Source organism: Chionomys nivalis, chromosome 14 (genome assembly GCF_950005125.1).
Source record: "Chionomys nivalis chromosome 14, mChiNiv1.1, whole genome shotgun sequence".
Classification (NCBI taxonomy): Eukaryota; Metazoa; Chordata; class Mammalia; order Rodentia; family Cricetidae; genus Chionomys; species Chionomys nivalis.
In genome coordinates this window covers 28,078,850-28,105,836 of record NC_080099.1, presented here as the reverse complement: position 1 = coordinate 28,105,836, position 26,987 = coordinate 28,078,850, and the positions used below count along the sequence as shown (strand labels likewise).

The following is a 26,987-nucleotide window of genomic DNA, read 5'->3' as shown; positions in this document are numbered from 1 at the left end:
GTTATGCCACCCCCATCCTCTGCTTCCGGCTTCACAAACAGTGCCGGAGAGCTGGAGAGATGGCTCAGTGGTTAAGAACACTGGCTGCTCTTTCAGAGGACCTGGATTTGATTCCCAGCACCCACGTAGCTGCTCACAACCATCTGTGACTCCAGTACCAGGAAATCTGATGCCTTCTCTGGCCTCCTTGAGTAACAGCCATGCACACACACAGACATATGCCAGGCAAAACACCCATAACACGTGAAAATTAAAATTAAAAATTAAATTAAATAAACAGAGCCAGAGCTAGCAAAAGTGACCAGACAGCCTGGACCAGCTGATGTGGCTAACACTAGACTGACCTTTCTGCTTCCTTGCAAGTCTGGAAGCTTCTTGTATAAATGTTTGTCCTCCTGTGTATCCGTACTGTTAAATCCTCGCTATGAGGAAATGCAGGAGCTTGAGCTTTGATTTCTTTCCTGTGCCAGAACAAAGAACCCTAGAGAACAGCTTAATAAGGACGATCGTTTTGGCTTACCATCTCACGAGTCCAGGCCATGGCTTCCTGGCCCCACACACTTAGACAGAGCATCATGGTGCTAAGAGAATGTGCTGGAGGCTGTTCACCACATGACCAAGAGAGAAATGACTGTCAGCCAGGTAAAACCTTCAAAGGCATATGAACAACATCCAGGAATGCATACAACCTCTGCCGGCTGAGTCTGTAGGGAACATTTAGATTTAAATGCCGTATCCTGTGAATTTGGTTTTCATGAACTATATAGTATCTCCCAAATACTCCTTTATTCACTGTTTGATAATTATCATTTTTGATTTTTTTCAGTGTTGGGTACCAATCATAAACATAGTACCTACAGTGGTTTGGATGAGAACGGCCCCATAGGCTCATATGTTTGAATGCTCAGCTCATGGTTGGTGAAACTGGTTGGGAAGGATTAGAAGGTAAAGTCTTATTGGAGGAGTATGTCACTGGGGATGGGTTTTGAAGTTTCAAAAGCCCAAACCATTCCCAGTTACCACTCTTATGTGTCCTCTCCTCTCTCTCTCTCTCTCTCTCTCTCTCTCTCTCTCTCTCTCTCTCTCTCTCTCCATGGTGAATGGGAGACTGCAGAGGATGGGAGATAGACAGATACGCCATACAGAGAGAGCTTGGGTATGGAGAGTTTATTTAGTGGGTATTGGGAAGGTAAGGGAAAGTAAGGAGTATGGGGGAAGAGAGAGAAAGGAAGAAAGAATGGAGACCAGCTTGCCTGGGTGGGATTGGGAGTGGGAGCTTGTCTCTTAAAGGTACAGGGTACCCAGGTAATAGGGCAGCCAGCATAATTATAATTATAGCACCATAGTCACTGCAAGGGGGACAATGACACAGTTCTGAAGACTTGAAGAAGATTCTACAAGACATGTCATGCACAGGGATACATCTCTGAACAAACCTCAGGCTGCTGTTGCTGCTGCATAGTGGAATTGAGGCCAACTTCACCCACTAGAATGTTCCACACTAGCTCCTCTTCAAGAGCATTTCTTGCCCAGCAAAGGCACACACCTTTAATCCCAGAGTTTGGGAAGGCAGAGGTGGGTGGATCTCTATGAGTTTGAGGCTAGCCTGGTCTACACTGAGAGTCCCAGTTGGGGCTACAGAGTGAGACGCAGGAACAAAAAGAAAAGAACTGAAGTCAGCAGCCGCATAATTCAACCTTCACTCATTGAGTCCCCTCATCAGCTCTAGATTTTTCCCCTTATAATCACTTAATAAAACAACTGCCAAGTGTAATAATCCCAAACCTTAGCCCTGATTTTGCACAGAATGGTAAGGCCACCACCACAGGTACACACAAATACACAGGCAGGCACAGATGCACACACAGACATGTCTCAAGGCTACTCTGGGCTCATAGGACAGAAGCCGAAACCAGAGGTCCTACACTAGATCTTAGCTGTAACCAGATGAGTGAATGGGGACTTCCAGCCTGGCTTGAGTTGAAAGTCAAGCTTTCCACAGATTAAGTGGGAGAAAGGGTGAGGTCTCATTCCTCACTCTCAATCAAGCAAAGCCCTCCAGTAAACCAACCTGAAAATAATTTATCTCCTCTAAGATTTCTGCAAACTCTGGGGAGTGACACACTGTTTATTTTGTTTTAGATAACAACCTGCCACTAAACTATGCCAAACTTGTCTCTCAAAACATTGCGGTGGCTTTTGTTTATTTGGTTTTTTTTTTCTCTTGATCCTATGGAATCTGACTCAGCAGGTTTGCTGCTGGGACACTCAATATGGAAGCAGTAGCCCACATCCCAGCACTGACTGGCACATTCGGTACCCCTGAGGTCATTCAGGGGTCAGCTGGAAACTCTGACCAAAGCAGTGAGGTGAGGCTGAGCAAGCACCATCCACATCTCTGATCTACCTGGGAAGTGAGGCTAAAAAAGTCCCGCATAGTTCCCCGTCTACCACGGGCGAGAAGAACAATCACATTCACACCGGTGTGCGGAAGACTCGACTACTGTTCTGTGTAAACAAGAAGTTACAGGCAACTGTACCTGGAACATGAGTATCCCATCTCAAGAACTTGTGCTCACTGACTGAAGTTACAAACATCTGCTCACTGTCATAGCCAGACAAGGGAAAACCTGACACTATTTTGATTCTCTCAAAAAAAAAAAAAAATCTACACATGCCCTGTGTGATGCACTCCTTTAATCCCAACACTCAGGAAGCAGAGGCAGGAGACTATCTCAGTTCAAGGGTAGTCTGGTCCACAGAATGAGTTCCAGGACAGCAAGGACTACAGAGTGAAACCCTCTCACAAAAAACCAAAATGTGTGTGTGTATACATACCTACACACATACATACATACTGTGTGTGTGTATGTGTGTGTGTGTGTGTGTACTGAAATCTCAAACAGGTATACCCAGCCAAGAACTCACTATGTAAATCAGGCTGACTCAAACTCACAGAGATCCTCCTGCCTCTACTTTCCAAGTGCTACTATTAAAGGTATGCGTCACCACTACCCGGCTTGTATTTGGGTATTTGTCTGTATGCATGAACTCCAAAAGAGGGTATTGGATCCCATGGGACTAGACAGACAGTTGTGAGGCACCATTCAGGTGCTGGGAATTGAACTCAGGACCTCTGGAAGAACAGTCAATGCTCTTAGCTGCTGAGCCATCTATCCAGACCCCATAATCATATTTTTAACTTAAAAGATAGAACCCCACAATTACAAACATGTTTCTCTTTTGGGCTTATCCCATGGAAGTGGGGTGATCTGTGCGGCTAACAGAGTGTGCTGGTGTTATGCTCAAATCCATGAAAACCCCAAAAAAGCCAACAAGGAGACTGAGTCCAGTATGTAAAAGCAAAGAGCCTTTATTTTATGCAAGTTTGCAAACTCGGTCTCTCCGCACATCCAACGTACTGGAATAAACGAGAGTCCCAAGCTCAATTAGAGTTGAGTTTTTATAGTAGTAAAGGTGGGGGTGAGGGTTTTTGAGGTTCAGGACCCCTGATTGGCTGACATTTGTCTAGGGGTGTCCTGTTGAGTCTGTGCTGGCAGGTGATCCTATCTATAGTGGTTGGAATGTTAGGCATTTTCTTTAGATGGTCTGTTCTTGGATGGTGCTTGGGTAATCTCAGTTTGTGGTTCCTCCTGCAACCAGGTATTGCTTCAGGGTGAACTACTGAGACTCAGGCCCCCATTAAACTTATCGATGGCTGAGTCCTACACTGGCAGGTGATAATGGTTGGAAGAGCTTCCTTTGGGTGGTCTGTTCATATTTAGTTTATCATGGCTGCTCCTACACTAGGACATAAGAAAACTGATGAAAATGGGGCAGTGAGCTCAGCACATGCCTGCTGACTGGAAACTTCCAGAATGAGCCCTAGAATCTAGGAAGCTCAACATACCTGCTCCAACATGGCACTAAACAACAGTGACACCTGCAGGTCAACACCGTAATGACGCCCGAGACTCTCCCATTCTCGGCCACATAGAATCCAGTTTACAATAACTGAAATCATCTCATGTAGGAATAAAGTTAAAAGTTAAGATGTCAAGCTGGGCATGGTGGTACTCACCTGTAATCCCAGGAATGGGGGGGGTGGAAGGGGGATTGTGGTAGAAGCCAGCTTTCACTAGAGTGTGAGATCAACCTGGGCTACAAAACACCTTTAATTCCAGCACTTGGGAGGCAGAGGCAGGTGGATCTCTGTGAGTTCGAGGCCAGTCTTGTCTACAGAGTTCCAGGATAGGCTGCAAGGCTACACAGAGAAACCCTGCCTCGGAAAGCCAAAAACAAATAAACAAAACCCCACAAAACGACACACATTTTCAAGGAACCTTAAAAACTGGAATAGATCAAGACACATGTATGCAAGTTTTTAAAAATCCAAGTCTTCCTAGTTCTTCTTAATGTATAAGACATCTGCACGCCCAGGTTTAGTAATTCACCATCACCATGGCCAATGACAACCTACATGTGCAGATGAAATATGGTGTATATGCACAATGGAAAATATCAGTCAGCCACTAACGATGGGTAGAATTCTGTTATCAACATCGATGAAACTTAAAATTTGGTGAAATAATCCAGGCACAAAAATAATCTCACTCCTACAGAAACAATAAAAAATTAATCTTGAAATTAGGAGGGTTTTGTTGTTGTTGTTGTTGTTTGTTTGTTTTTCAAAACAGGGTTTCTCTGTGGCTTTGGAGCCTGTCCTGGAACTTGCTCTATACACCAGGCTGGCCTCAAACTCACAGCGATCTGCCTGCCTGGGCCTCCCAAGTACTGGGATTAAAGGTGTGCACCACCACTGCCCAGCTGGATGGGTGCTTTTAAGAGACTAGGGAGAGCAGGAAGAGGGACATCTAGAGCAGTGGTTCTCAACCTACGGGTCATGGCCCCTTTCGGCAAACCTCTGTCTCCATAAATATCTACATTGTGATTCATAACAGTAGCAAAACTATATGTTTGGGGTCAGCACAACATGAGGAACTGTATCAAGGGGCCACAGTACTAGGAAGGTTGAAAACAACTTCTCTAGAGAAAGGTAGGCTGTTGCTGCTGGCTACTAAGTTACAGCTTGAATAAGCCCTTGTGACTACACATGGCAGGAATGTATTGTGCATTTCATTTATTTTATGTGCACTAATGTTTTATCTGCATGTATTGTTGGATCCCCTGGAGCTGGAGTTAGAGACGGCTGTGAAATGCCACGTGAGTGCTAGGTATTGAGCCTGGGTCCTCTGGAAGAACAGTCAGTGCTGAGCCATCTCTCCAGTTCCTGTACTATGTATTTCAAAAATCTAAAAGAAAGGACTTTAATATGTTCAACATGAATAAATGATATTTGAGATGTTTGCCCTGATTCAAGCAATAAGCAAAGCATGCATGTAGCAAATAGCATGTGCACAATTTTTTTAAAAACTTTCTGGAGGCTGGAGAGATGGCTCAGAGGTTAAGAGCACTGGCTATTCTTCCAGAGGTCCTGAGTTCAATTCTCAGCAACCCCATGGTGGCTTATTTCTCAATAATAAGATCTAGTGCCCTCTTCTGCCATGCAGCCATACATGCAGGCAGAATATTACATACATAATAAATAAATCTTAAAAACAATAAAACAAACAAAATAAATTTCTGTATATTAAAAATAAATCTAAGAAAAGAGAGAATAATAAAAAGAAAAATAAATAAAACTAAGAAGCCAGGCGTGGTAGCACATGCTGTTAATACTCCAAACCTAGGGGAGCAGTGGCAGTTGGATCTCTGAGTTTGAGGCCAGCCTGGTCTACAAAATGAAAGACCCTGTCTTGAAAAATGATAATTAATTAACTAATTAAATCTATGGGTTTGGAGAGATGGGGTAGCAGTTAAGAATGTCTGTTGTTCACCCTTTGGATGTCAGTGTGGCGATTTCTCACACATGAAAATTAGGAAACAACCTTTCTCAAGACCCAGTAATACCACTTTTGGGTATATATTCAAAGAATGCTCTATCGTGCCACAAGGACATGTGCTCAACTATGTTCATAGCAGCTTTGTTTGTCATAGCCAGAACCTGGAAACAACCTAAATGCCCCTCGACCAAAGAATGGATAAGGAAAATGTGGTACATTTACACAATGGAGTCCTACACAGCAGAAAAAAATAACGACATCTTGAATTTTGCAGGAAAATGGAGCTAGAAAACATTATTTTGAGTGAGGTACCCAGACACAGAAAGACAATTATCACATGTACTCACTCATAGGTGGTTTTTAAACATAAAGCAAAGAAAACCAGCCTACAAAAACCACAATCCCAGAGAACTTAGACAACAATGAGGACCCTCAAAGAGACATACATAGATCTAATCAACATGGGTAGTAGAAAAAGACAAGATCTCCTGAGTAAACTGGGAACATGGGGACCATGGGAGAAGGTTGAAGGGGAGGAGGGAAGAAAGGAGGGGAGCAGAGAAAAATGTAGAACTCAATAAAATCAATAATAATAAAAAAGGAATCCCCATTGTTTTTGCAGAGGACCCATGTAGGTGCTTTGATCTGAAGTACCCACATAAAAGGTCACAAGCATTCCTAACTCCAGGTCCAGGGAACTGAACACCCTCTTCTCACCTCCTTGGGCATGAGGCAGGCACATGGTGCAGGGAAATAAATGCATGGAACACTCAGAAACAGAAAATTAAAAAGACTCAAAGTAAACCTAAAAATACAGTGGCGAAGAGCATCAGGAGAGGCGGCGATCAGTCGCTTGGGAGGTTTGGGAAAGGGAATACAGCGACTGGCTTCTATGGCGACACTTTCACCCTTCCTAAAACTTTACTTTCTACCCTGATTCTTAAAAATTCTCTCTTAAAAAGAAAGCAGAGGAAGGGGGTCGAAAGGTGAGATGATTTGGCAATTAAGAGCACTGGCCATTCTTCCAGAGGACCTGGGTTCCATTCCCAGCATCCACGTTGCAGCTCACAACTGCCTGTTAACTGCCTGACATCAACAGACATACATGCAGACAAAATACCAAAGCACATAAATCATTTTAAAAAAGTAGAGGAAGACTTCTGACTTGATTCTCTAAATTTGGTAAACACTGTATTAATAGTTTTGACTCTATACAAGTTAAAGGGATTGGGAATGGAACTCTGTAGGGAGATTGCTTGCCACTCAAGGCCTGGGTTTCCTTCTTCAGCACTGCATTAAATCGGCTTGATAATGTACACCTGTAATTCCAGCACTGGAGAGGCAGTACAATCAGGAACTCAAGGTCATTGTCAGCTACAGAGTGAGTCCCAGGCCAGCCTGGACCCTGCATTTCAGGGTAGGGGGTGAGGGAGTGAAATAGGAGTGGAGAGATGGCTTAGCATCTTCCAGAGGATCCAGGTTCAATTTCTAGCACCCACACATCAGCTCACAACTTTAACTCCAACACTCTTCAGGTGGGTGCAGACATACATCTAAGCAAAAAACCCAAGCACATAAAAACATGTTAACAGGCAGGAAGATGCTCAGCAGGGAAGGCACTTGGCACACAAGCACACAGGACTGAGTCTGGAGCCCCAGCACTCACAAGGACACCTGGAGGGCGTAGCCCTGCCTGTCATTCCAGGAGCTCACGAGGATTGCAGACAGGATTCCCATTGGCTATGCAGACTAGAGATGATGCAGCCTCTATGTAAGGTGGAGAATCGTCATACATGTACCTCACACACAAGTAAGTAATCTTTATTTCTTAAATCAGTAAAAAAGAAGTACAGAGAACAACTTAAAAGTTAAAGTTTTAATAAAAACATTATGACAACAAACCAGGTCCTCATGCTAGAAATACATAAAAATGATGAACTTCCAAAGGAACCTCTGGATCAGCTTTTAGTTCCCCATCAAGGTACCTTCTGCACATGCCACACCATCATACATAGCTCCTTAAATTTTACCTGAAGTGTAAGATGGTTTTTTGTGTTTGAGCAAAATGAGTACTAGTCAGGTGCGATAGTAGACTTCTAATCCCAGCACTTGGGAGGCAGAGGCAGGTGGATCTCTAGGGTCAAGGCCATCCAGAGTTAAAGTTCTAGTCCTGACTGCATTTTTGTTTTGTTTTTTTCGTGATATCTTGTTCTGAAGGATGGCCTAGAACTCATGATCCTCGTCTCTGCCTCTTGAATGCTAAGATTCCAGATGTGTACCTGGTGTGGGAACTACATTCCAAGTTCCTGATTCTCCAACTTCATTCTCTTGCTTTAAACAATCAAGGCAGTGACACACACATATAATCTCAATTATTGAGATTCCTGGGTGAAAAAAAAAAAAGCCTGTCTCAAGAAGAGTTCTAATGTAGGCAGTAGGAACTGGTCAGCTCACTGCATTCTGTGTGTTATGAAAAAGGGCAATTTGGGGCTGGAGAGATGGCTCAGTGGTTAAGAGCACTAACTGTTCTTCCAGAGGTCCTGAGTTCAATTCCCAGCAACCACAGGGTAGCTTACAACCATCTGTAATGAGATCCGGTGCCCTCTTCTGGGGTGCAGGTATGCACGCAGGCAGAACACTGTATACATAATAAATTTTAAAAAATAAAATAAAAAATAAACAGCTTAAAAAAAAGAAAAAGGGCAATTTGTCCTCATGGCCACAGCAGTGATTTAGAGTCCACCCCCAAATCTTAGCAAGCCATGTCAGTTTCCTAGTAATTTGGGGCACTGTCAAATTTTCCTCAAGAAACGAACGGTCTTTTTTCCCTACCCTCACTCCTGCCAACACCCTCTCAGTAGCTCCATCATCGGTATTTAGCTTGGCTCTTATCCAAGGATGGCAAGGACCTGCCACTCAATGCTACCCACAGGTGACAACAGAGCAGTGTGAACACAAATCTGAAACCAGTGCCACTTCCCCACACTGCAATCAAATCAGCCCCCCAACTCTTTATGGTCGTCTATGATGCGTCAAGTTACCTACAAACGTCCTAGTCTCCAGTGGCTTCTGCGTGGGCTCAGTATGACAGGAGCAGGCACGGTGGTGGCTGCTACGCTGGAGGACAGTGACAGTACCACGGAACAGGTACACTGGGCCTGTCCACAGCTTCCCAATGAGACCTTAGACGCTCAGCAGTGATCTTTCCTGGGTGCACTGTGAGACTGAGACTGAGAAGAACCCATGAGCAGTTGCACCAGCCTGCCCTGGCATACGCTCTGAGGTCACTTAAGGCATCCAGATGTGCTTCATGAGTGACTTCAGTCCCAGAGTTCCCAGCAGGTGACAAGTTCTGGGACAAGAATGAAGGTCTATCTATCCCCACCCTTTTCTTCCTGTTTGACAGTCACAAGCAGGAGTCATAAGTGGGTAGACATTCTTTGCCATTAGAGCCTTTTTTTGCTGTTGTTGCTTTAGAGCTCGGAATCGAACCCAGAACTTCACACACGCTAGGCAACCATTCACAACTGACCTAAATCCCTCACCTCGCCCAACAATAACCCACTGTCATTTGGAACACTGCAAGACATGTACCTGAAACTGTGCTGTGGTCCCAAACAAGTAAGGGTGCCTCGCCCCTTCAAACCCCTGGCAGAGGAGAGGACTGTGCCACTACTCAGAAGACAGCCTTCATCTTGGGGACTGATTAGACACTACTCAGATCTGTGGTCCCCAGCATGTGAGGGTACCTCGTCCCTTCAATCCCTGCCAGAGGAGGGGACCGTGAGTACTCGACACTATTCAGAAGACAGTCTTCATCATTCTACACAAAGACTCTTCTTCTGGGCTGGAGAGATGGCTCAGAGGTTAAGAGCACAGGTCCTGAGTTCAATCCCCAGCAACCATGTGGTGGCTCACAACCATCTGTAATGAGATCTGGTGTTCCCTTCTGTCATGCAGGCAAACACTCTTCTTCCTCTCTAATCTGTTTTCCACACCCCCAATCTCCGGTGATTGCATGTACTTAACTAAGAAATAATTAACTGTAATAAAAAGGGTAACCTATGACACAAATTCACCAAACCCATCTTTTGCTAAATGTAACTAGGTTGAGAATATTTAATTTGAAAATCTGAAAAATGGGTATCTTGATTTAGTCACATTTGGGGATCAGTAGATATTAGCCACTCTAGGTACATAAAACAATCAGGGCAAATCGAAGTTCTCTAGGGCCTCTTCAGAGCAGCCGCAGACTGTGAGGTCAAATTGAAGCATCGTCACTCAAACTTGATGCCTTGAGCCAGAGGAAGGTCCGTGCTGTAGTTGATGGTACTGGGAGGAAGAGAATTAGGTGAACGGCAGTGCATACATACTGTAGAATACTTTCATAACATAAAAACATAGGCCCATCTATATTAGCAACTTACAAGTTGGTAAGAAAAAAATTGGTATACAAAACAGGGCAGTGTGACTCCTTAGAAAAGATAAAAGGAAACACAGATGTCTGGGAGATGCACATCATCTGCCACCCGGTTTCCTTTGATCACTGTGTAAGCAATGATCAATGAGCAATTTAACTTTCTTTCTCAATAACTCACATTGCATTATCTGGGGAAATTTAAATAGTCCCATATTGATAAGGATGTAGTAATTTTTTATATTTATTTATTTATTATGTATACAATATTCTGTCTACATGTGTGCCTACAAGCCAGAAGAGGACACCAGACCTCATTATAGATGGTTGTGAGCCACCATGTGGTTGCTGGGAATTGAACTCAGGACCTTTGGAAGAGCAGGCAATGCTCTTAACCACTGAGCCATCTCTCCAGCCCCAGGATGTAGTAATTTTTAAAGATTTTTGTTTATTTGCTTCTTTTTCCTTTTCCCAAACTAGTCACCACAAGACACTTGGGTTTTCTGAGAGGAAAAGTATCCTGGGTCTATGGGCTCTGAAAAGTCAGAACACTCTGTTTGCCTGTGCAGTTCTGAGGGCACAGGAAAAGGAAAAGAGGCCAGCGCACAGCACAGCAGGTGGCAGAGCTTGAGATGCTCTGAAGGGACCAGGCTGAGGTCTCAGGAGCCCCGCCCAGCACTCTTCCCACTGAGCAAGGCATGACAATGACTGGGTCTCCTAGGTTACCGTACACGCATTCGAGCCAGTTTCACCCAAGTAGGCCAGAGAGCACAATGAAGATAAAACAAGTCCCAGGCACCATCTCCAGAAGCCACCATGCATGTCCAGGCAAATGTCCTAATTGACTTGGCCCCCAGAGTCTTTTTCATACTTCTAAGCTGGTACCCCCACCCCTAAGCTTATAGGCCAAACCCCCATGCTCCTCTCTACTTCACTATGAAAGAAAACTCCATCACGGGAGAAATGGAAAGGATGGCTCCTTCCACCTCCTCATGCTGAGTGACCCGGTGTTCTCACCCTCCCTACTCCACCTCTGGGGCAGAATCCAACAAGGAAATCTCATTGTCAGTTGTTAGCTAGACAAAGAGGCTGGAAGGAACAATTGAGGGCGAGCGTCCTTCACTGGAAATGTGTGGGAGTCACTTTTTTAGACCTTCTTCTGATTTGGGAACATCTGCATAGACAGGAAACACCTTGGGGACGGGACTCAAGTCAGCCTGAAGTCCACTCCTGCTTTGTGTAGCTCTCTCTGTACACACTGCCTCAAGGCAACTTTACGTTCCTAGGATACCTCTGTTATGACTGACACCCGTCATAGGGCCAGCTGGAGAAACTGTCCACTTGTTATGTCACGCCAGTGCAGAAGTTTTCAGATTTGGGAGCATCCGGGATTAGTGGTGCTTAACCCGTAGTGGAGCATGCTCAAAAAGGCAGCTACAGAGTCGGGAAACGTAAAACCAAGAGGAACTGAGCGAAGGCAGAACTGGAAGACAGACAAGCAGCAGCCCATTCCCGAACGCTCAGAGACCAACCCTCCTGCCCAGAGCCCTTCCTCACCATGTGGACCTTCGCATGTACTGCTTCCAGGCATCGCTGCCAGACTCCCTGCCGCCGCCAGTGTGCTTCTCTCCTCCTAGAGAAAGGCAAAATCATCGCACACCTTTCCTGTCGCCCTCAGAAGACACCTGAGCTAGCAGAAGAAGACAGGGCACTGGGTAGGGGAGTACACATCTATAATCCCAATCCTAGAGACTGAGGTAAGAAGATTATGAGTTCAAGGTCAGCCTGGGGTATATAAGATTTACAAAGTGTGTATGTGTGTGTGTCCCCAAAACAAAAGAGAAGGAAGGGGTGTGGCAGTGGCAGCTGGAGAGATGGCTCAGTGGTTAAGAGCACTGTCTACACTCTTGTATGGGGCCCAGGTTCAGTTCTTAGCACCCACATGGCAGCTCACGACCACCTCTAACTCCAGTTCCCAGGGACCTGGCACCCTCTTTTTGGCCCCTGCAGGCACCAGGCATTTAAGTGGTGCTCACGTACCCATGAAGACAAACACTCATACATATAAATAAATCTTAAATGTTTTTTAAACTTTAAAAAAAAAAAGGAAGAAGGAAAGCAACAGAGACCCAAGTTGAACAATATGCAGAGCGAGAGGCTCTGGTGCACTGGCTTTAAAAGGGAGTGCCATCAGACCCCTCCCTCAGGGCTCAGGGATGTGTGTGGAAGAGGAAGCAGAAAGACTGTGGGAGCCAGAGGTGATGGCGACCCCAGCCAAGTGTCTTCCGAACACAACAGAACTGAGGCACGTACGGACACAGACACTGTGGCAGCACACACAAAACCTTTACAGGTTCAAGTCAGATGTGGTCCCAGCACCAACAGGGAGAAATGAAGACTGGGCCCCAGCCCTAACCAACGACTATTGGCAAGCGATACCCCAATGGCGAAGGGAAATCGGTTTCCTTCAGTGGCATGTGAAGTGCTTATCAGCCACACTCCACATCAGGCCCCATGCTCAGGAGTAGTTAGCCAAAACAAAGTGAACTCCATTGGGGTGTTTTTTGGTTTTGGGGTTTTTTGGAATTTTATTTAGTTTTTTTTATTTATTATGTAAACAATATTCTGTCTGTGTGTATGCCTGCTGGCCAGAAGAGGGCACCAGACCTCATTACAGATGGATGTGAGCCACCATGTGGTTGCTGGGAATTGAACTCAGGACCTCTGGAAGAACAGGCAATGCTCTTAACCTCTGAGCCATCTCTCCAGCCCCCCCACCTTTTTTTAAATTTAGTTTTGGCATTTCTCTTTTTATCTCACTGGTCTTTTGCCTGTTTGATTTCCATGTGTGTATGTTGAGAGAGAGAATGTAAAGCTGAGTGTGGAGGAAGGCGGTTCTGGAAGGCCACTTATATTTACTATACTTAGTGTTTTTTTTTCTTTAGGTTTTTTGTTATTGTCTTTCTTTTTCCAAGCTGGGCCTTTCTGGCCTGGTACACACTCCAGGCTAGCCTCACTATGGCAATCTTTCTGCCTCAGCCTACAGAGAGCTGGGATTACAAGAATGGGCTACCACACTCAACCATTCTGGATAATTTGTTTTTCATTTTTGTATACATTTTCTAAGTGTAAAGACCAGAAGACAACCTCCAAGGTCAGTTCTTTCCTTCGAGCATCCAGGGACTGGACTCAGAGTCTCAGGCCTCGTGGCAAACCTCCTTACCCACTAAGCCATCTTTGCTGCCCACTATGAATAATTTTTAACAAGTTAAACTTAACATGTACCCCCCCCCAAAAAAAAGCTATCAGTAAACATCAGTAAGTAATAGGGTCCTCAAAGGGTCCAGAAAAAAAATACAACTTAGTATCTCATCTAGTGAAATATGAGGAGGGAACAGTAAAGTCCTAAGTAAAAGCATGCTGTTGACATGAGCACAGCCATGCCAAGGACCTCAGACCCATGAGATTAGCAAGGCCTTCCCTAGGTCCAAGTATGGGTGCACACCAAGAGTTGAGTTTTGGCTAAAATCCACGTGTGCAGAACATTTCAAGCGCAGCTCCCTAATCCCGAGGAATGCAATCTGAGACGTCCCCCGCAGCACTTCCTGTGGACATTGCTAACCTACCTCCTCCTCCCGTCCATACTGTAAATAGTAAATGCACTGAGTTCCCAGGCTGCTGCATAAGACTGCACAGACCACCAGTTCTCAGCTTTGGAGTGCATGCACTTTCTGGCATGCCAGATTACAGATTATTGCAGAATATAAATTGTGCTTCCATTTCTTATTTTGTTTTGTTGTTTTCTTGAGACAAGGTTTCTCTGTGTAGCTCTGGCTGACATAGAACTCACTCTGTGGACTAGATTGGCCTCAGATGCAAGAGATGCACCTGCTGCTGATTCCCAAGTGGCTTGCTGGGATTAAAGGCACATGTGATAACCATCCAGCTTGGGTTTCCATTTCTGGACAAAGTAAAGGCGAACACTACTGTTCTTTGCTGTTCAGTGTGGAAAGGAGGGCAGAGGCTCTTAGCTTAGTGGTAGAATGTTGGCCTAACATGCATATCAGCCTAGGACCAAACCAAAAGTGACTTTTCTTTTTTTTTTTTTTTTTTTGGTTTTTCGAGACAGGGTTTCTCTGTGGTTTTGGAGCCTGTCCTGTAACTAGCTCTTGTAGACCAGGCTGGTCTCGAACTCACAGAGATCCGCCTGCCTCTGCCTCCCAAGTGCTGGGATTAAAGGCGTGTGCCACCACCGCCCGGCCAAAAGTGACTTTTCAAAAGGAAAAACAAGTCTCTACATACCAAAGGCACCACCAATCTCAGCCCCACTGGTCGGAATATTGACGTTCACAATGCCACAGTCTGAACCTTTGGGTCTATGGGCGAGGAGAGGGACAGTGAGAATACCGGAAATCAAAACAGAACAAAGCCCAGACAGTGTGGCTCTCACATGGACACAGTCACCCACCCACCACATCAAACGTTTACAGACGTTCAAAACAGACTAAGTTATACCCAAGCCATCGGAAGATTCTGCCCAAATCCTTGGTAAAAATGCTACTCGAGAGTCCTTGTTTCACTTCATTGTTCCACTCGAAGACCTCTCTTTCGTTCTAAAGGACGAGACCAGAAGCTGTGAGCATTACCAGCACCACTGTACTCAGGTCAAAGCTCACGGCATAGAATAGAGTTTTAGTGCACAAAAGAAAACCAAGAGGCAACGCTTTGCTAAATCTGTTTTCTTTCATGGCTTAGATCTTTTCTTTTTTTACCTTGAATTTGAAGACATAGAGAATTGGGGCGAAAGTCTCCTCATGCACGATGGGGGCATCATGGGGCAGGCCGGTGATAATGGTGGGTTCTACGTAATTGCCAGGATGATCCATCACCTTAAGCAGAAGGAAAATAAAAAGAATGGATGTGTTTCCTTTCCCCCGACTTGGGATCAGAGGACATCATCCTTCCTACATTTATGAGGAGGTAACTGCTTCTCCAAAGCAGCATCCTGTTTGAGTGAAAACGCCCTCCTGCTCCTATTTGTCAGAGAGAAAACAGAGGAGTTTGGAGAGGAAAACCATGCTGTGTGCTACAGTAACGTTATTTGTTGGGGCAGACAGCTGAAATGCTTGTTTTTGAATTCATTTTAAAATAGACAATCTGTACCCATTGTGTAACTCATTTAGTAGTAGCGTTTACCCCAGTCCAAACACTGAATACGACCAAGACTTGGGGTGATGGCATCTGGATGTGGGACCCTCAGGGAGGCCATCAGTTGTTAATAAATGAAGGCAGCAGAACAGGCCTAAACCAATACGGCCAGTGTGCCCTGCCCTTTGGGGTAAGGTCACTTGAGGACTCAACCACAACCCAGAGAAACGTCGCCAGTACTCGGTACTGGTCTTCAACATCCAGTTTCCAGTGTTTCCAAACCAGTTTCTGACACTCTGTTACACAAGACCTAGGGAATTCATATACATTGCATAAAACTCCAAAAAGGCGCATGCGTAGCCATGCCCCATACAACCTCTCCACTTACTGAACTCTGGCGCTCTAAGCTCTGCATCAACCCTGCACTCTAAACTGTTTGCATGCAACTCTACCTGTTCCTGCAAGGGTCGACAGAACCATGAACTCAGGTCTCACACAAGGGTAGACCCTATTTCTGTAACGACTAGTCCTAGGGACTGACTCAAGGGCAATTATTATGACAGTTTCTTCTGGGTCTCAGGGCTATTCTGTCATTATGCATTCCTCAAAACCCTTTTCCCCTTGTAATGGGGAGAAGAAGAGCATCCATCTGGGACCCTTCTGGGACCCACCTTTTCTCAGCAATCTGAGTTCAGGGGAAAGAAAGACACAAGGCTGTCATGATCCACCCACAACTCTCATTACCTTGCCCCCGAAGGCCACTGTGCCTCCTTGTTTCTTCGCTTCTTCCACGGCTCGAAGAAACATGCTCACTGCCTGTTTGGTATGCAGTGGTCCATAGAGAATATTTGCTGGGGAGAGAAAAGAGATGCTCTTCATTTTGCTCTCAATAGCATGGTGTTTTTATGTTAGTGGCTTTCCAAATTAAGAGGCTAAGCCCTTCTCCCTCTATCCTCAGTTAAGAGCAGGAATCAGCAACTTTTGCTGTGAAGGACCAGATGTTTAGCATCTTACGCTTTCTATCAAGCATGTGGCTTCCAATACAACTACTCAACTCCGCCTTTGCAGTCTGAAAGCCGCTATACATAATATGCAAATGAGCAGGGGTAGCTATGAGGCAGACATAAACAGATAGCAAACTGAATATGCTTGCCAACCCCTACCTTAGAGAAAGAGCTATCAAAGTGATGCCCTAAAAACACAGGGTTGGCATGTTCGTAACAGTGTGCCCACTCTTGAAGACCACTATAATCTCTGTGGCTAGTGTGCAGCTCAACGGGGTAGACAAACCAACTGCCAGAAACTAGAGCATTAAGGAACCACAGGGAGTTAGATCTCTGCAAGGATGTAGCCGTTGGTCATGGGAAGACCTCGGCAAAGGTTATTTTTAGCAGAGGAAATAGCAGCAAAGAGCCAGGAATGCTTGAAAACACTGGAAAGTTGGACAAACTGGAGCCCAGGCCAAGTGGACATGGATCTAGTGGACAATAAGCAAGGCGGAAGGATGGCAGGTGCAATATCATAAAAGCCTGGGAATCTGCCACAGAGGGAATCTTGATCTTAGTATAAGCAGAGTAAGATCACTGGAGTGTCCCTAGCCAAAAGGTGAATTATATTTTTTTCACTTATTTTTATTCCTAATTATGTGTATGCTTGTGTTTGTGTAGGCGAAGGCATGAGTGTAGGTGCCTGCAGAGGTCAGAGGCATCAGACCCCTGAAGCTGGAGTTACTGGATGTTTTAAAAGCTGGACATGATGGTGCACGTAATAGGCAGAGGCAGGTGATCTCTCTGAGTTCAAGGCCAGTCATGGCGACACTAAGAGACACTGTATCAACCCACTCCCCAAACACAAAAAGCAGTTGTGAATCACCTGATATGTACACTCTGGGTCTCTGCAGTATGTACTCTTAACCCTGAGCCATCCTCCCAGGCCCAAACCAACCCTTCCCTTGTCTCTCCCCCGCTTTTTTTTAAAATATGGGCTATCACTATGTAGTTCTAGCTGCCTGGAACTACTATGCAGACCAGGCTAGCCCCAAACTCAGAGTTCTGCCTCTAACTCTTCCTGAGTAATAGGCTCAAAGGCATGCACCACCATGCCCAGCATAGAATACATCCTAGAAACCACTCTGGTTACTATGAAAGACAGCAATGGAAGCAGCAGGTCTAGGGACTCGAACACTTTCCCTGCAGATGGTGGTGACTTAGAAAGGATAACAGCAGCAAAAGAAAAAAGAACTCAATTATCACCCCATCCAACCCCACCCTACCATCATCACCCCACCCAACCATCACCCCACCCTATCATCACCCCATTCAACCATCACCCCACTCAACCACCATCATCCCATCCATCCATCACCCTATCCAATCACCACCCCATCCAAGCATCACCCTATCCTACCATCATCATCCCATCCAACCATCACCCTCTCCAATCACCACCCCACCCAACCATCACCCCACGCAACCAGGACCTCAGCTCTTACATATATCAAGTATGAGATTCAACCTAGGAAGACAAGTCATCAAATTGCCCTCAGACCTCTCAGAAAAGGGCACCCAGCACTACCTCCAACTCAGAAGCTCAGAAGTACAGGTAGCACCAGCTGTCAAAAGGGAGTAACTTTTAAGAAAAGAACCAGCTACTCACGGTCCCAGGGGTTCCCAACACGGATCTGCGAGTAGGCACCTTTCAGTCTTGATACAACTTCCTCGTGGATGCTTTCGTGCAAAAACTACGTCAAGAACAAGCAATCAGGGGAACAGCAAGGTGAATACACACGTCCTCAGACAGTAAGTAAGTTCCTCAACAGTACTGATTAGTAACTACTAAAATACTATCATCTCTGAAAAGAAACTGAACCCATGCTTTTAGTACATAGTTTTCTAGTTTTAACATTAGCTATGAAAATAAACCACCTCTTCTAGGTGGATGTTGAAGTAAAACCATAAACCAAAGCTAGGGACGCAGGTTAGCCGTTCATGCTGATCTAGCATTCAGGAAACCCTGGTTTTGATCCCCAGCACCACACATCAGGTATGGTATATCACATGCCTACGAGCCCAGTATTAGAAAGATAGAAGCAGGAAGATTCGAAGTTCCAGGCTATCCTCAGCTACACAGTAAGCTTGAGGCCAGCCTGGGATACATGAGACTCTGTCTCAAGCAAAAAAAGCACCCAGAAATGCAACCAAAGAAAACACCGTAAACCATGTCTGTATCAAGTTTCTAAGAGCCTGGCCTGCTAAGCTACAAACATCTACCTGTAGCTCCAGTCCCAGGGGGTTTTCACACTACTTCTAGCCTCTGAGGGTATCAATCATACATGAGGTGCATAGATATACACACTGACAAAATACCCACACACATGAAAATAAATCATGTTTTTAAAGATCATATTGTCACTTATTCTTCAACTTAGTCTGGTTTAGAAATCAGTCTTATATAAAACATTTGCTCATAATTGGGAGTGAGGGAAAATAACACAGAATCAGTTCCCTCTATGACTCTGTGGCAGCTTTTAAATATAAATGTAGCCAAATTTTATACCTAAAACTTATTTAGCTGTAGTCTTTCACTATAGGAGAGCCACAAACAAATCAAGGATTTATTTCTAAATTGAAATACAATTCAATCTAGTATATAAATTTAACTACCTACATCCCCCACACTGAACACACTGAAGCTAGACAACACCTCCTCATACCGGGGTGTGTGTGTGTGTGTGTGTGTGTGTGTGTGTGTGTGTGTGTGTGTGTTTAAAACACCACCCAAGTTAAACGCAAACTCCTGGACTCAAAGGACTCTCACCTCACCCTCCCAAGTCCTAGAATTACAGGTGCACGCCAACACCTCAGTTCAAACCATATACTAAGAAAAGAATGGACGTGACAGTCATTTGCTTTTCAATAAGCCATATCACACTGAGTGAAATCTGAGACTCGAGGCCAACACTTACAATATTTGAAATGTTTATGAAAAAGCAAAGCTACTGTTTAGTTAACAGTTTTAGAACTTGACTCGTCTGATCTCCTAGAAGACACTGGACTTAGTCCATGTTAGTCATGGACTCTGACTCAAAATTGGTATCGCCTCTGCGTCCAGCTTCCGTCACCTGAGCCCACTGCAGCTTAGTGTGGTTTAGCATCTGCCACCATCACAGGAGTGGAGGAGGAGCATACATCTGCCACTCATGTTTGGGGAATATATTTTTCTAAGAACTCTTCTATGACGCCCAGTCAAAAGAATTCATTAAACTGGGGTGTTCAAAAAGCAGAAGAGGTGGCTTAGCAGTTAAAGAAATCTTGCTGCTCTTCCAGAAGATTCATGTTTGGTTCCCAGGACCCTCACTGAGCAGTTCACAACCACCTGGACTCCAGATCTAGGAGATCTGATGCCTGCTTTGGGCCCTCTGAGGGCGCCTGCACACAACACACAGAGCACACACAGACACAGACACACATTCGTAGGAAGAGGAAGGACAATCTCAAGCATGTGTGTGGACACACTCACCAGTCTCCTCACAGAGGTACACCTCTGGCCGGCTGTTCCCACGGCGGCAAACAGAGCTGATGGAAGAACCAGGCCAAGGTCTGCATCCTCAAAAGCTTAAAGAAGCAAAAGTGTGCGCCATCAGTGTGCAGTAGGCAGACAGAGAGAATATTTGCTAAGCAGTTTAAAGCAATGCCTTTAGAAAATACAATAACATCAAAATAATCATTGCAGAACAGACGATTCATGGTACAGAGTCACACGTCCAAGGGGGAAGGTCTGCTTTTCTTCTAGGGAAGGGTATATGATGACAGAGCAATGGAAACTACAACCTTTACCCAATACACAGGTAAACTGAGTCTTGGTTGGATCATGTCACCTTTCACCTCTGTTTTAGAGACCCCCTCACTACTGCTGCATGGAAACCCATGAGCTCTGCCACCATCAGGCTGCTCGTTTGTCCCAGTCCACTCCCTACTGCCACAAAGCTTCCTGTTCCTACATGAGACAGCCTGTCCCTGCTGCAGGAGATGATCAAAATCTGTTCCAGCTTCCCCTGAAGACATCCAGGTAAAGTCCTATCACTACCGTCTCCTCCATTCCTCTTCCTCTCCCCTAAGACGAGGAAAAGTCATCTTTACAAGGTTAACTGGTAAGAGGATAATTTATGACTTACAATATCTGCTTCCTTGTGCCTTCTGGAATCTTACCGCCACTGTCCCCTCCTATGCTGTCACCTTCCAACCTAAGCATCCTTGGATCAGGAAGATGGAAAGAGGCATTTCACACACACAGCCTGGACACCTCATCCATTTCACAACTCTGTAATCCCACTATTTAATTGTTCTCCCAGTTCCTCGATTCCTTTTTATTCTGTCTCTTTCTCCGAGTTTCACTCTTCATCACTGTGGTGTATTTTCACTCTTCATCACTGTGGTGTGTTTTTCCTTCCCAGAAACTGCTTTCCTACTAAGTGACGCCCACGTCACAGCCATGCTGGGGGCCAAATCCAGGGTCTTGTACATGTGAGGTTGTGTACTAGCTGTGTCCTTGACATCAGATCTCAGAGCACAGTGTTTTAGCCCTTCCCTCCATCCATTCAGACGGGGGCATCATTAGCCTACGTTACAGATGAACAAACTGCGGCTTTAAAAGTTGCACAGGGGAATAACTCAGTAGAGTAAGAGCATGTACTACTCTTGAAGAGGACCCTAGTGGTTCTCAACACCTATGTCAGGCAGCTCACAAGCCCCTATAACTCCAGCTCCAGGGGAGCTGATGGCTCTTTTGGTTCCTCAGGTACCTGAACCCACTTACACAAACACACACACACACACTTAAAAGTAAAAAAAAAATCTTAAACAAAAAAAGAATTGTTCCTTCCTAACATGAAAGCCCCCAATACTCCGCTAAAGGTCAACTTTGTGTGTGTGAAACCTAAAGAAATCAGCAAGTCACTTAGGAAATAACTGATTATTCTAGAAGAGCACATAGCCTAGAGAACAAGAAAAGGAAAAGCATGAAGAAGTAATGCCACGTTAGAGACAACAGAAGTCTCATGCCCACATTCAGGACCCCAGGTAACATTTTTCCCAACATTATCCTGTTTCTTAAGCACCGTCTTCCTTTAAGCCAAGTTCATGTCTTGACTCCTAAGGGAAATTCCTAAAGATGAGCACAGAGTCCCAAGCACACAGGGCTTGGGAAAGGATGTGCTTCTATGCAAGTCCCACACATTCAAGATAAACGAACAGAAAGCAAAGGGGAAAGGGCAGCCTTACCAATAATGGCATTGTTTCCTCCAAGCTCTAACAAGCTTTTCCCTTTAAAAGAAAACAGACACAATTATTTCCTGTTCCAGTATTCAGTGCACACCGGCTCACATTAGAGCCATTCTAGTTATCTTTTCGTTTACTTTCTCATTATTCACGCAGCTTAACAATGATATTAATGACGATTATAACATTGTACAACAGTCACATACATACAAGAATGTTCTTGAGAAATACACTGAAAATGGATATTTTTTCATATATTTTTATTTATTTATTTATTATTTTTTTTTAGTGCACACACTGTGTGCGTGTGAGCCCATGCACATGCATGTTTCTAGGGAGAGTAAATGACAAAGCGTTCAGCACATAGCTGCTGCTGCTGTCCACTTTGGTCAGGGAAGCTTCCCTGAGCAGTGATTGCACTGACTCATAACTAGTCAGAAAACTGAGAATCAGCTGAAGGCCCACCAAGAATGGGATGGGACATCGCTATCATGCCCTCCAAAGTAGTAAGGATCAGTGCCCTCCAGGCAGGATGTGGCTATGGCAAATTAGCTCAAAGTAGCTGTGTGATTACCCAAATAAGATGGGGCCTGTCAACACTTGTTATGGAAAAGGAGGAACTCGTGGGGTCCCACGGCTCCCTGGGGACTTATACACAGTTAATGGTTGGTGGAGCAGGGAGAGATCAATTCTTCAGCAGTGTAGCAACTGGTAAGGCACGTGTGAGCCTATAAACAAACCCTCACCCTTGACCCCTTAAGCAATGAAATTCTTAAGACAAGATGGCTCAGCAAATAAAGTCTGCAGCCTGAGTTCAATCCCCAAGACCTACATGAATGGAGAGAATCGACTCCTGCAAATTGACCTCTGACCTCCGTGTGTGTGTGTGTGTCTGTGCATGCATTTTTAGTTAAGTTTGGGGTTTAGAGTAAGACAAGGAAAAATTTCATACTAATTCAAGTGGCTATCTACTTGTCCGAGCATCACCTGTCTAAAGAGACTGTTCCTGCCCACTGAAAATGTCTGGCAATCGTGCGAAGAGGATAAGACACCCATGAGTGATAAATGTACGGGCTCTTGGTTCTATCCCATTGCTCTCTGACTTCATGCGATAATTTGGGGGTAAGTTGTACAATCAGGAAGTATGAGTTCTCCATCACTAATATTTTTCAAAACTGTTTCAGATATTCAGCGTTCTTTGCGTTGCCATAGGAATTTTGGCATCAATTTGTCGCTTGACACAAAACAGCCAGCTGATGTTGATAGTAACTACACTGAGCGCAGAGATCACCTGGGAAGAACTGCTACCTTAACAAGCCGAAACACCAGGAAAGTGAAAACAGGATGGCTTTATTTAGGCCTTAATATCTTTCATTAGCTACTCTCACAAAGACTAACACTACTTTAGATTTATGTGTGTTTTATTTTTTTATGTCACCATAGTGGAACTGTCTTCTAAATTTCATTTTTAAGTCACTCATAGTTGCTACACTAAAATATGATTTTTTTTTAAACAACCTTATTGACCTTATTCTTTATTTTGTTGGGCTTTTTGTTTGGTTTGCTGTTTTTCAGTTTCTTGGGCTTTTGGAAACAGGGTCACAATATAGTACTGGCTGGCCTAGAACTCACTATATAGACCAGGCTGGCCTCGAACTCACAGAGGTCCGCCTGCCTCTGCCTCGCAAGTGCTGGGATTAAAGGCGTGCGCCACCAGGCCCGGCAACAACTTGCAGATATTGTATACTGATTCGAACCCTCATCACAAAGCCCACACTCACCAAACCTCTCCTGCACCATGAGGGCCACCTGCTTCCCAACCTGGGTGCTCCCGGTGAAGGACAGCAGGTTCACACGTGAATCCTTGGCCATTGCTGTGCTGCAAGAGAACACAGAGAGTCACCCAGGCAAAAAAACACCTAGAAATGACGGCACCCAACAGTACCAGCAAAAAGCATGACATAGGCCCTTGGCAAGACAGTCAAGGTTCCAAGGAAGTCTATCCCAAGCATGAGGTAAGGAAACAAACTATTCACAAGTAGCAGTACGGGGAAAGCAAGCCGACCTGCTCTGTGAGCTACGACAGCCCTTCAGGGAACCTCCTTAGATCACGAAGAGAGTTCTTCCTGTACTGAGAGGGAGCAGAGACAATGTGTTCCTTGTGCCTTCTTAAGAGCACCAGGTGCTTTCAGGCCCCTGATCTGCAATACGACCCCTTTAAGAATAGCCAGACCTGGGGCTGGGGTGCTGGCTCAGCAGTTAAAAAGACCAGTTACTCTTCCAGAGGACCCAGATTCACTTTCCAAAACCCACATGGTAGCTCACAACCATCCATAACTCTAGTTCTGGAAGACCCAACTCTCTTCTGGTTCCTACAGGCACCAGTCACAAAGGCGGTACTCACGCAGGCTTTATTTAAAAGAAAAGGACCGGATCTATGACACAGCCTGTGATCCCAGCGACTTGGGAGCCTGAGGTAGGAAGAGCACAGGCTGAAGGCCTGCCTGTGCTAGAGTGAGTTCAAAGCCATCCTGGCCACTTAGTAAGGTACTGCCTTGAAGTCAAATTGCTCACAATTAACCCCAGAACCCAGATAACACACATTTCTCTTAGGGCTGGGGATGTAGCTTGATTCCTAGCACTCAGAAGGCAACCGCACAAAACTGGATGCTACGGTCTATACCTATAATCCCGGAAGTTGAGGTGAAGGCAGGAGGATCAAAGCTCAAGCCATGTCTGCTACCCCAAGTTCTCCAAAATCAGACCCTCCCTTGAACCCCCCCTTTTATCTCCCAGTTAAAATTTCCCCCCAAAATATACAATTTTAAAACAATTAAAAGCTGCTGTGGGATTTCTCAGGAACACAGCTCCAACACTACTGACGGAAACATCACCGTTCAGTTGTTCATGCTTCTGTTCAGCGTGAGCAATGCAGGGCAGGGCAGCCCCTGCTTCGGCCTGCACACTGGACAGACTGAGCGAATTACTCAGGTACAACTCGCCAGGTTGAGCCCACAGGCGTGAGCGCCTGCATGTCAGGTGGCTGTGCTTAGCCAGATCCTACGTATGACGTATGCTGCTGAGCGATGCCAAGGCCAACAGAAGGACAGGATATCCAGACTGCAAGACAGAGTAGGCCAAAGAATACAAAACTCATGTTTCAGTGACATTTGAAAACACTTCAGTGGCTACTATGGGGGTAGGGAGGTAGGAGATAGGTTTTCTATGATTCTCATCCATATGAACAAAGAAGTAAGAACCTAACATCTAGACCAGCACGGTGATAGCCTAGACTCGTAGGGAACCTCCCTGGTCAAAGGGTAAGCTGGTTTAAAAAAAAAGTGACCCCAGCTTTCCTGATGATTCAGAACAATATTAGTCAACTCCAGATTCAAGAGGCTTGTGTGACCTTATGCTAAGTAAAAGACTCATAAAGATAGTGTTAAAAAAAAAGAACTTGCATAATGGACAATGAGGACTACTGAGAACTCAAGAACAATGGCAATGGGTTTTTGATCCTACTGCACGTACTGGCTTTGTGGGAGCCTAGGCAGTTTGGATGCTCACCTTACTAGACCTGGATGGAGGTGGGTGGTCCTTGGACTTCCCACAGGGCAGGGAACCCGGATTACTCTTAGGGATGATGAGGGAGGGGGACTTGATGGGGGAGGGGGAGGGAAATGGGAGGTGGTGGCGGGGAGAAGGCAGAAATCTTTAATAAATAAATAAACAATAAAAAGAAAAAAAAAGAACTTGTATTATATGATTCCACTTATACAAAATGGCACCAAAAAAAAAATTCAAGACAAAAAGTACATCAGTGACTGTCAGAAACTTGGGGAAGGCAGTGGGAAGTGGGTGTGGACAATACCCCGGAATAAGATAGCAATGGTTGCACAACAATGAATGTTCTCCAAGCCACTCAGCAGGGGCTGAGGGTACAACTCAGTGGGACACACAGAGTACACACACAGAGTTCCTGGGCTCCCACCCCAAGACCAACACAAAACTAACAAAAACCCACCATACGATACAGTTTCAAAGAGAGGGCTTTACAGCATATGAATCTGTGGCAGTTAAAAACAAAAACAAAACGCAGTCCTTTTTTTTTCTAGATAGGGTCTCAAACTTGTCGTGTAGCTGAGGATGACTTTGAACTCTTGATCTTCCTGCCTCCACCTCCAGAATCCTGAGATTACAGACATGTGCCACCATACCTGGCATATTAAATGCTAGGAACTGAACCCTGAGTTTCCTGAACGCTAGACTAACACTCTACCCTCCCCCCACCTCCGTATCTTCCTGGGCTATATCCCCTGTCTCCTGTTACAATCAGCTAAGGAAATGCCACTAGGCTAAGTCCTCAGACATGGAACGCAATGTCACAGCTTTGTTTTATAGTTCTCTGGATAACTCATGTATCAGGAAATTATTATCTGTCAAAAATATAAGTGCTAAGAATCAGTAGGTCAAGAACTAAAACACAAGTATTTCTCAGGAAGGTTATTCACTAAAGAGCATATAGCAGGTCTACAGTATTAACACACAGCAGGTCTACAGTATTAACACACAGCAGGTCTACAGGATTAACACACAGCAGGTCTACAGGATTAACACACAGCAGGTCTACAGGATTACACACAGCAGGTCTACAGGATTAACACACAGCAGGTCTACAGTATTAACACACAGCAGGTCTACAGGATTAACACACAGCAGGTCTACAGTATTAATGCATAGCAGGTCTACAGTATTAACGCCCACAGAAGGTTCCTCGCCTTTTTAGCCACACTGGGTTTGGTTATTATGGTGAAAGACTCCCAGCAATCAACCCAGGGTCCTTCAACAGAAGGATGCTCTTCAACCATTCACCTACCCAATATCTGCTCCACCACAAGTCAGGGAACAAATGGCACCGGGGAGCTGGTTGTCCTCCAAAACCTTGGCAATGATCCTAGGAAGGAAACGACAGAGACTGCTCAGCCAACCATTTCACTCGGAACATTTTTATAAACGAGAGAAATCCCTCTCACATAACCTCCCTTCCCAACTTTCCCTCTGACTCGACCTGGGGTTTCCTCACAGATTATAGATAAGGTTTGCAAACACAAGTGGAAGTTTGGGTTTAAAACAGAGTGCTAAAGGAAAACATATACAGAATATGAATAGGAAATGGAAAGCAATGAGTGGTTAAAACATATTTTCATCAAATATGCCCAACTACGAAGACACATCTGAGTCAAT

General features: G+C 45.0%; 1 protein-coding gene across 1 annotated transcript in view; it reads right to left on the bottom strand.

The window, feature by feature from the left end:
• Positions 1-7,703: 7,703 nt before the first annotated feature.
• Aldh7a1 (aldehyde dehydrogenase 7 family member A1) overlaps positions 7,704-26,987 on the bottom strand; it is a 30,817-nt gene continuing 11,533 nt past the window's right edge. Inside the window, exons 8-18 of the mRNA XM_057789091.1 lie at positions 26,620-26,697; positions 23,525-23,622; positions 21,747-21,788; positions 19,987-20,081; positions 18,124-18,208; positions 16,213-16,319; positions 15,093-15,209; positions 14,836-14,933; positions 14,623-14,696; positions 11,878-11,953; positions 7,704-10,235 (exon numbers count right to left, since the gene is read on the bottom strand). Of these exons, the coding sequence (XP_057645074.1) occupies positions 10,181-10,235; positions 11,878-11,953; positions 14,623-14,696; positions 14,836-14,933; positions 15,093-15,209; positions 16,213-16,319; positions 18,124-18,208; positions 19,987-20,081; positions 21,747-21,788; positions 23,525-23,622; positions 26,620-26,697 (925 nt within the window). The 3' untranslated portion in view covers positions 7,704-10,180. The remainder of the gene's footprint in view (positions 10,236-11,877; positions 11,954-14,622; positions 14,697-14,835; positions 14,934-15,092; positions 15,210-16,212; positions 16,320-18,123; positions 18,209-19,986; positions 20,082-21,746; positions 21,789-23,524; positions 23,623-26,619; positions 26,698-26,987) is intronic.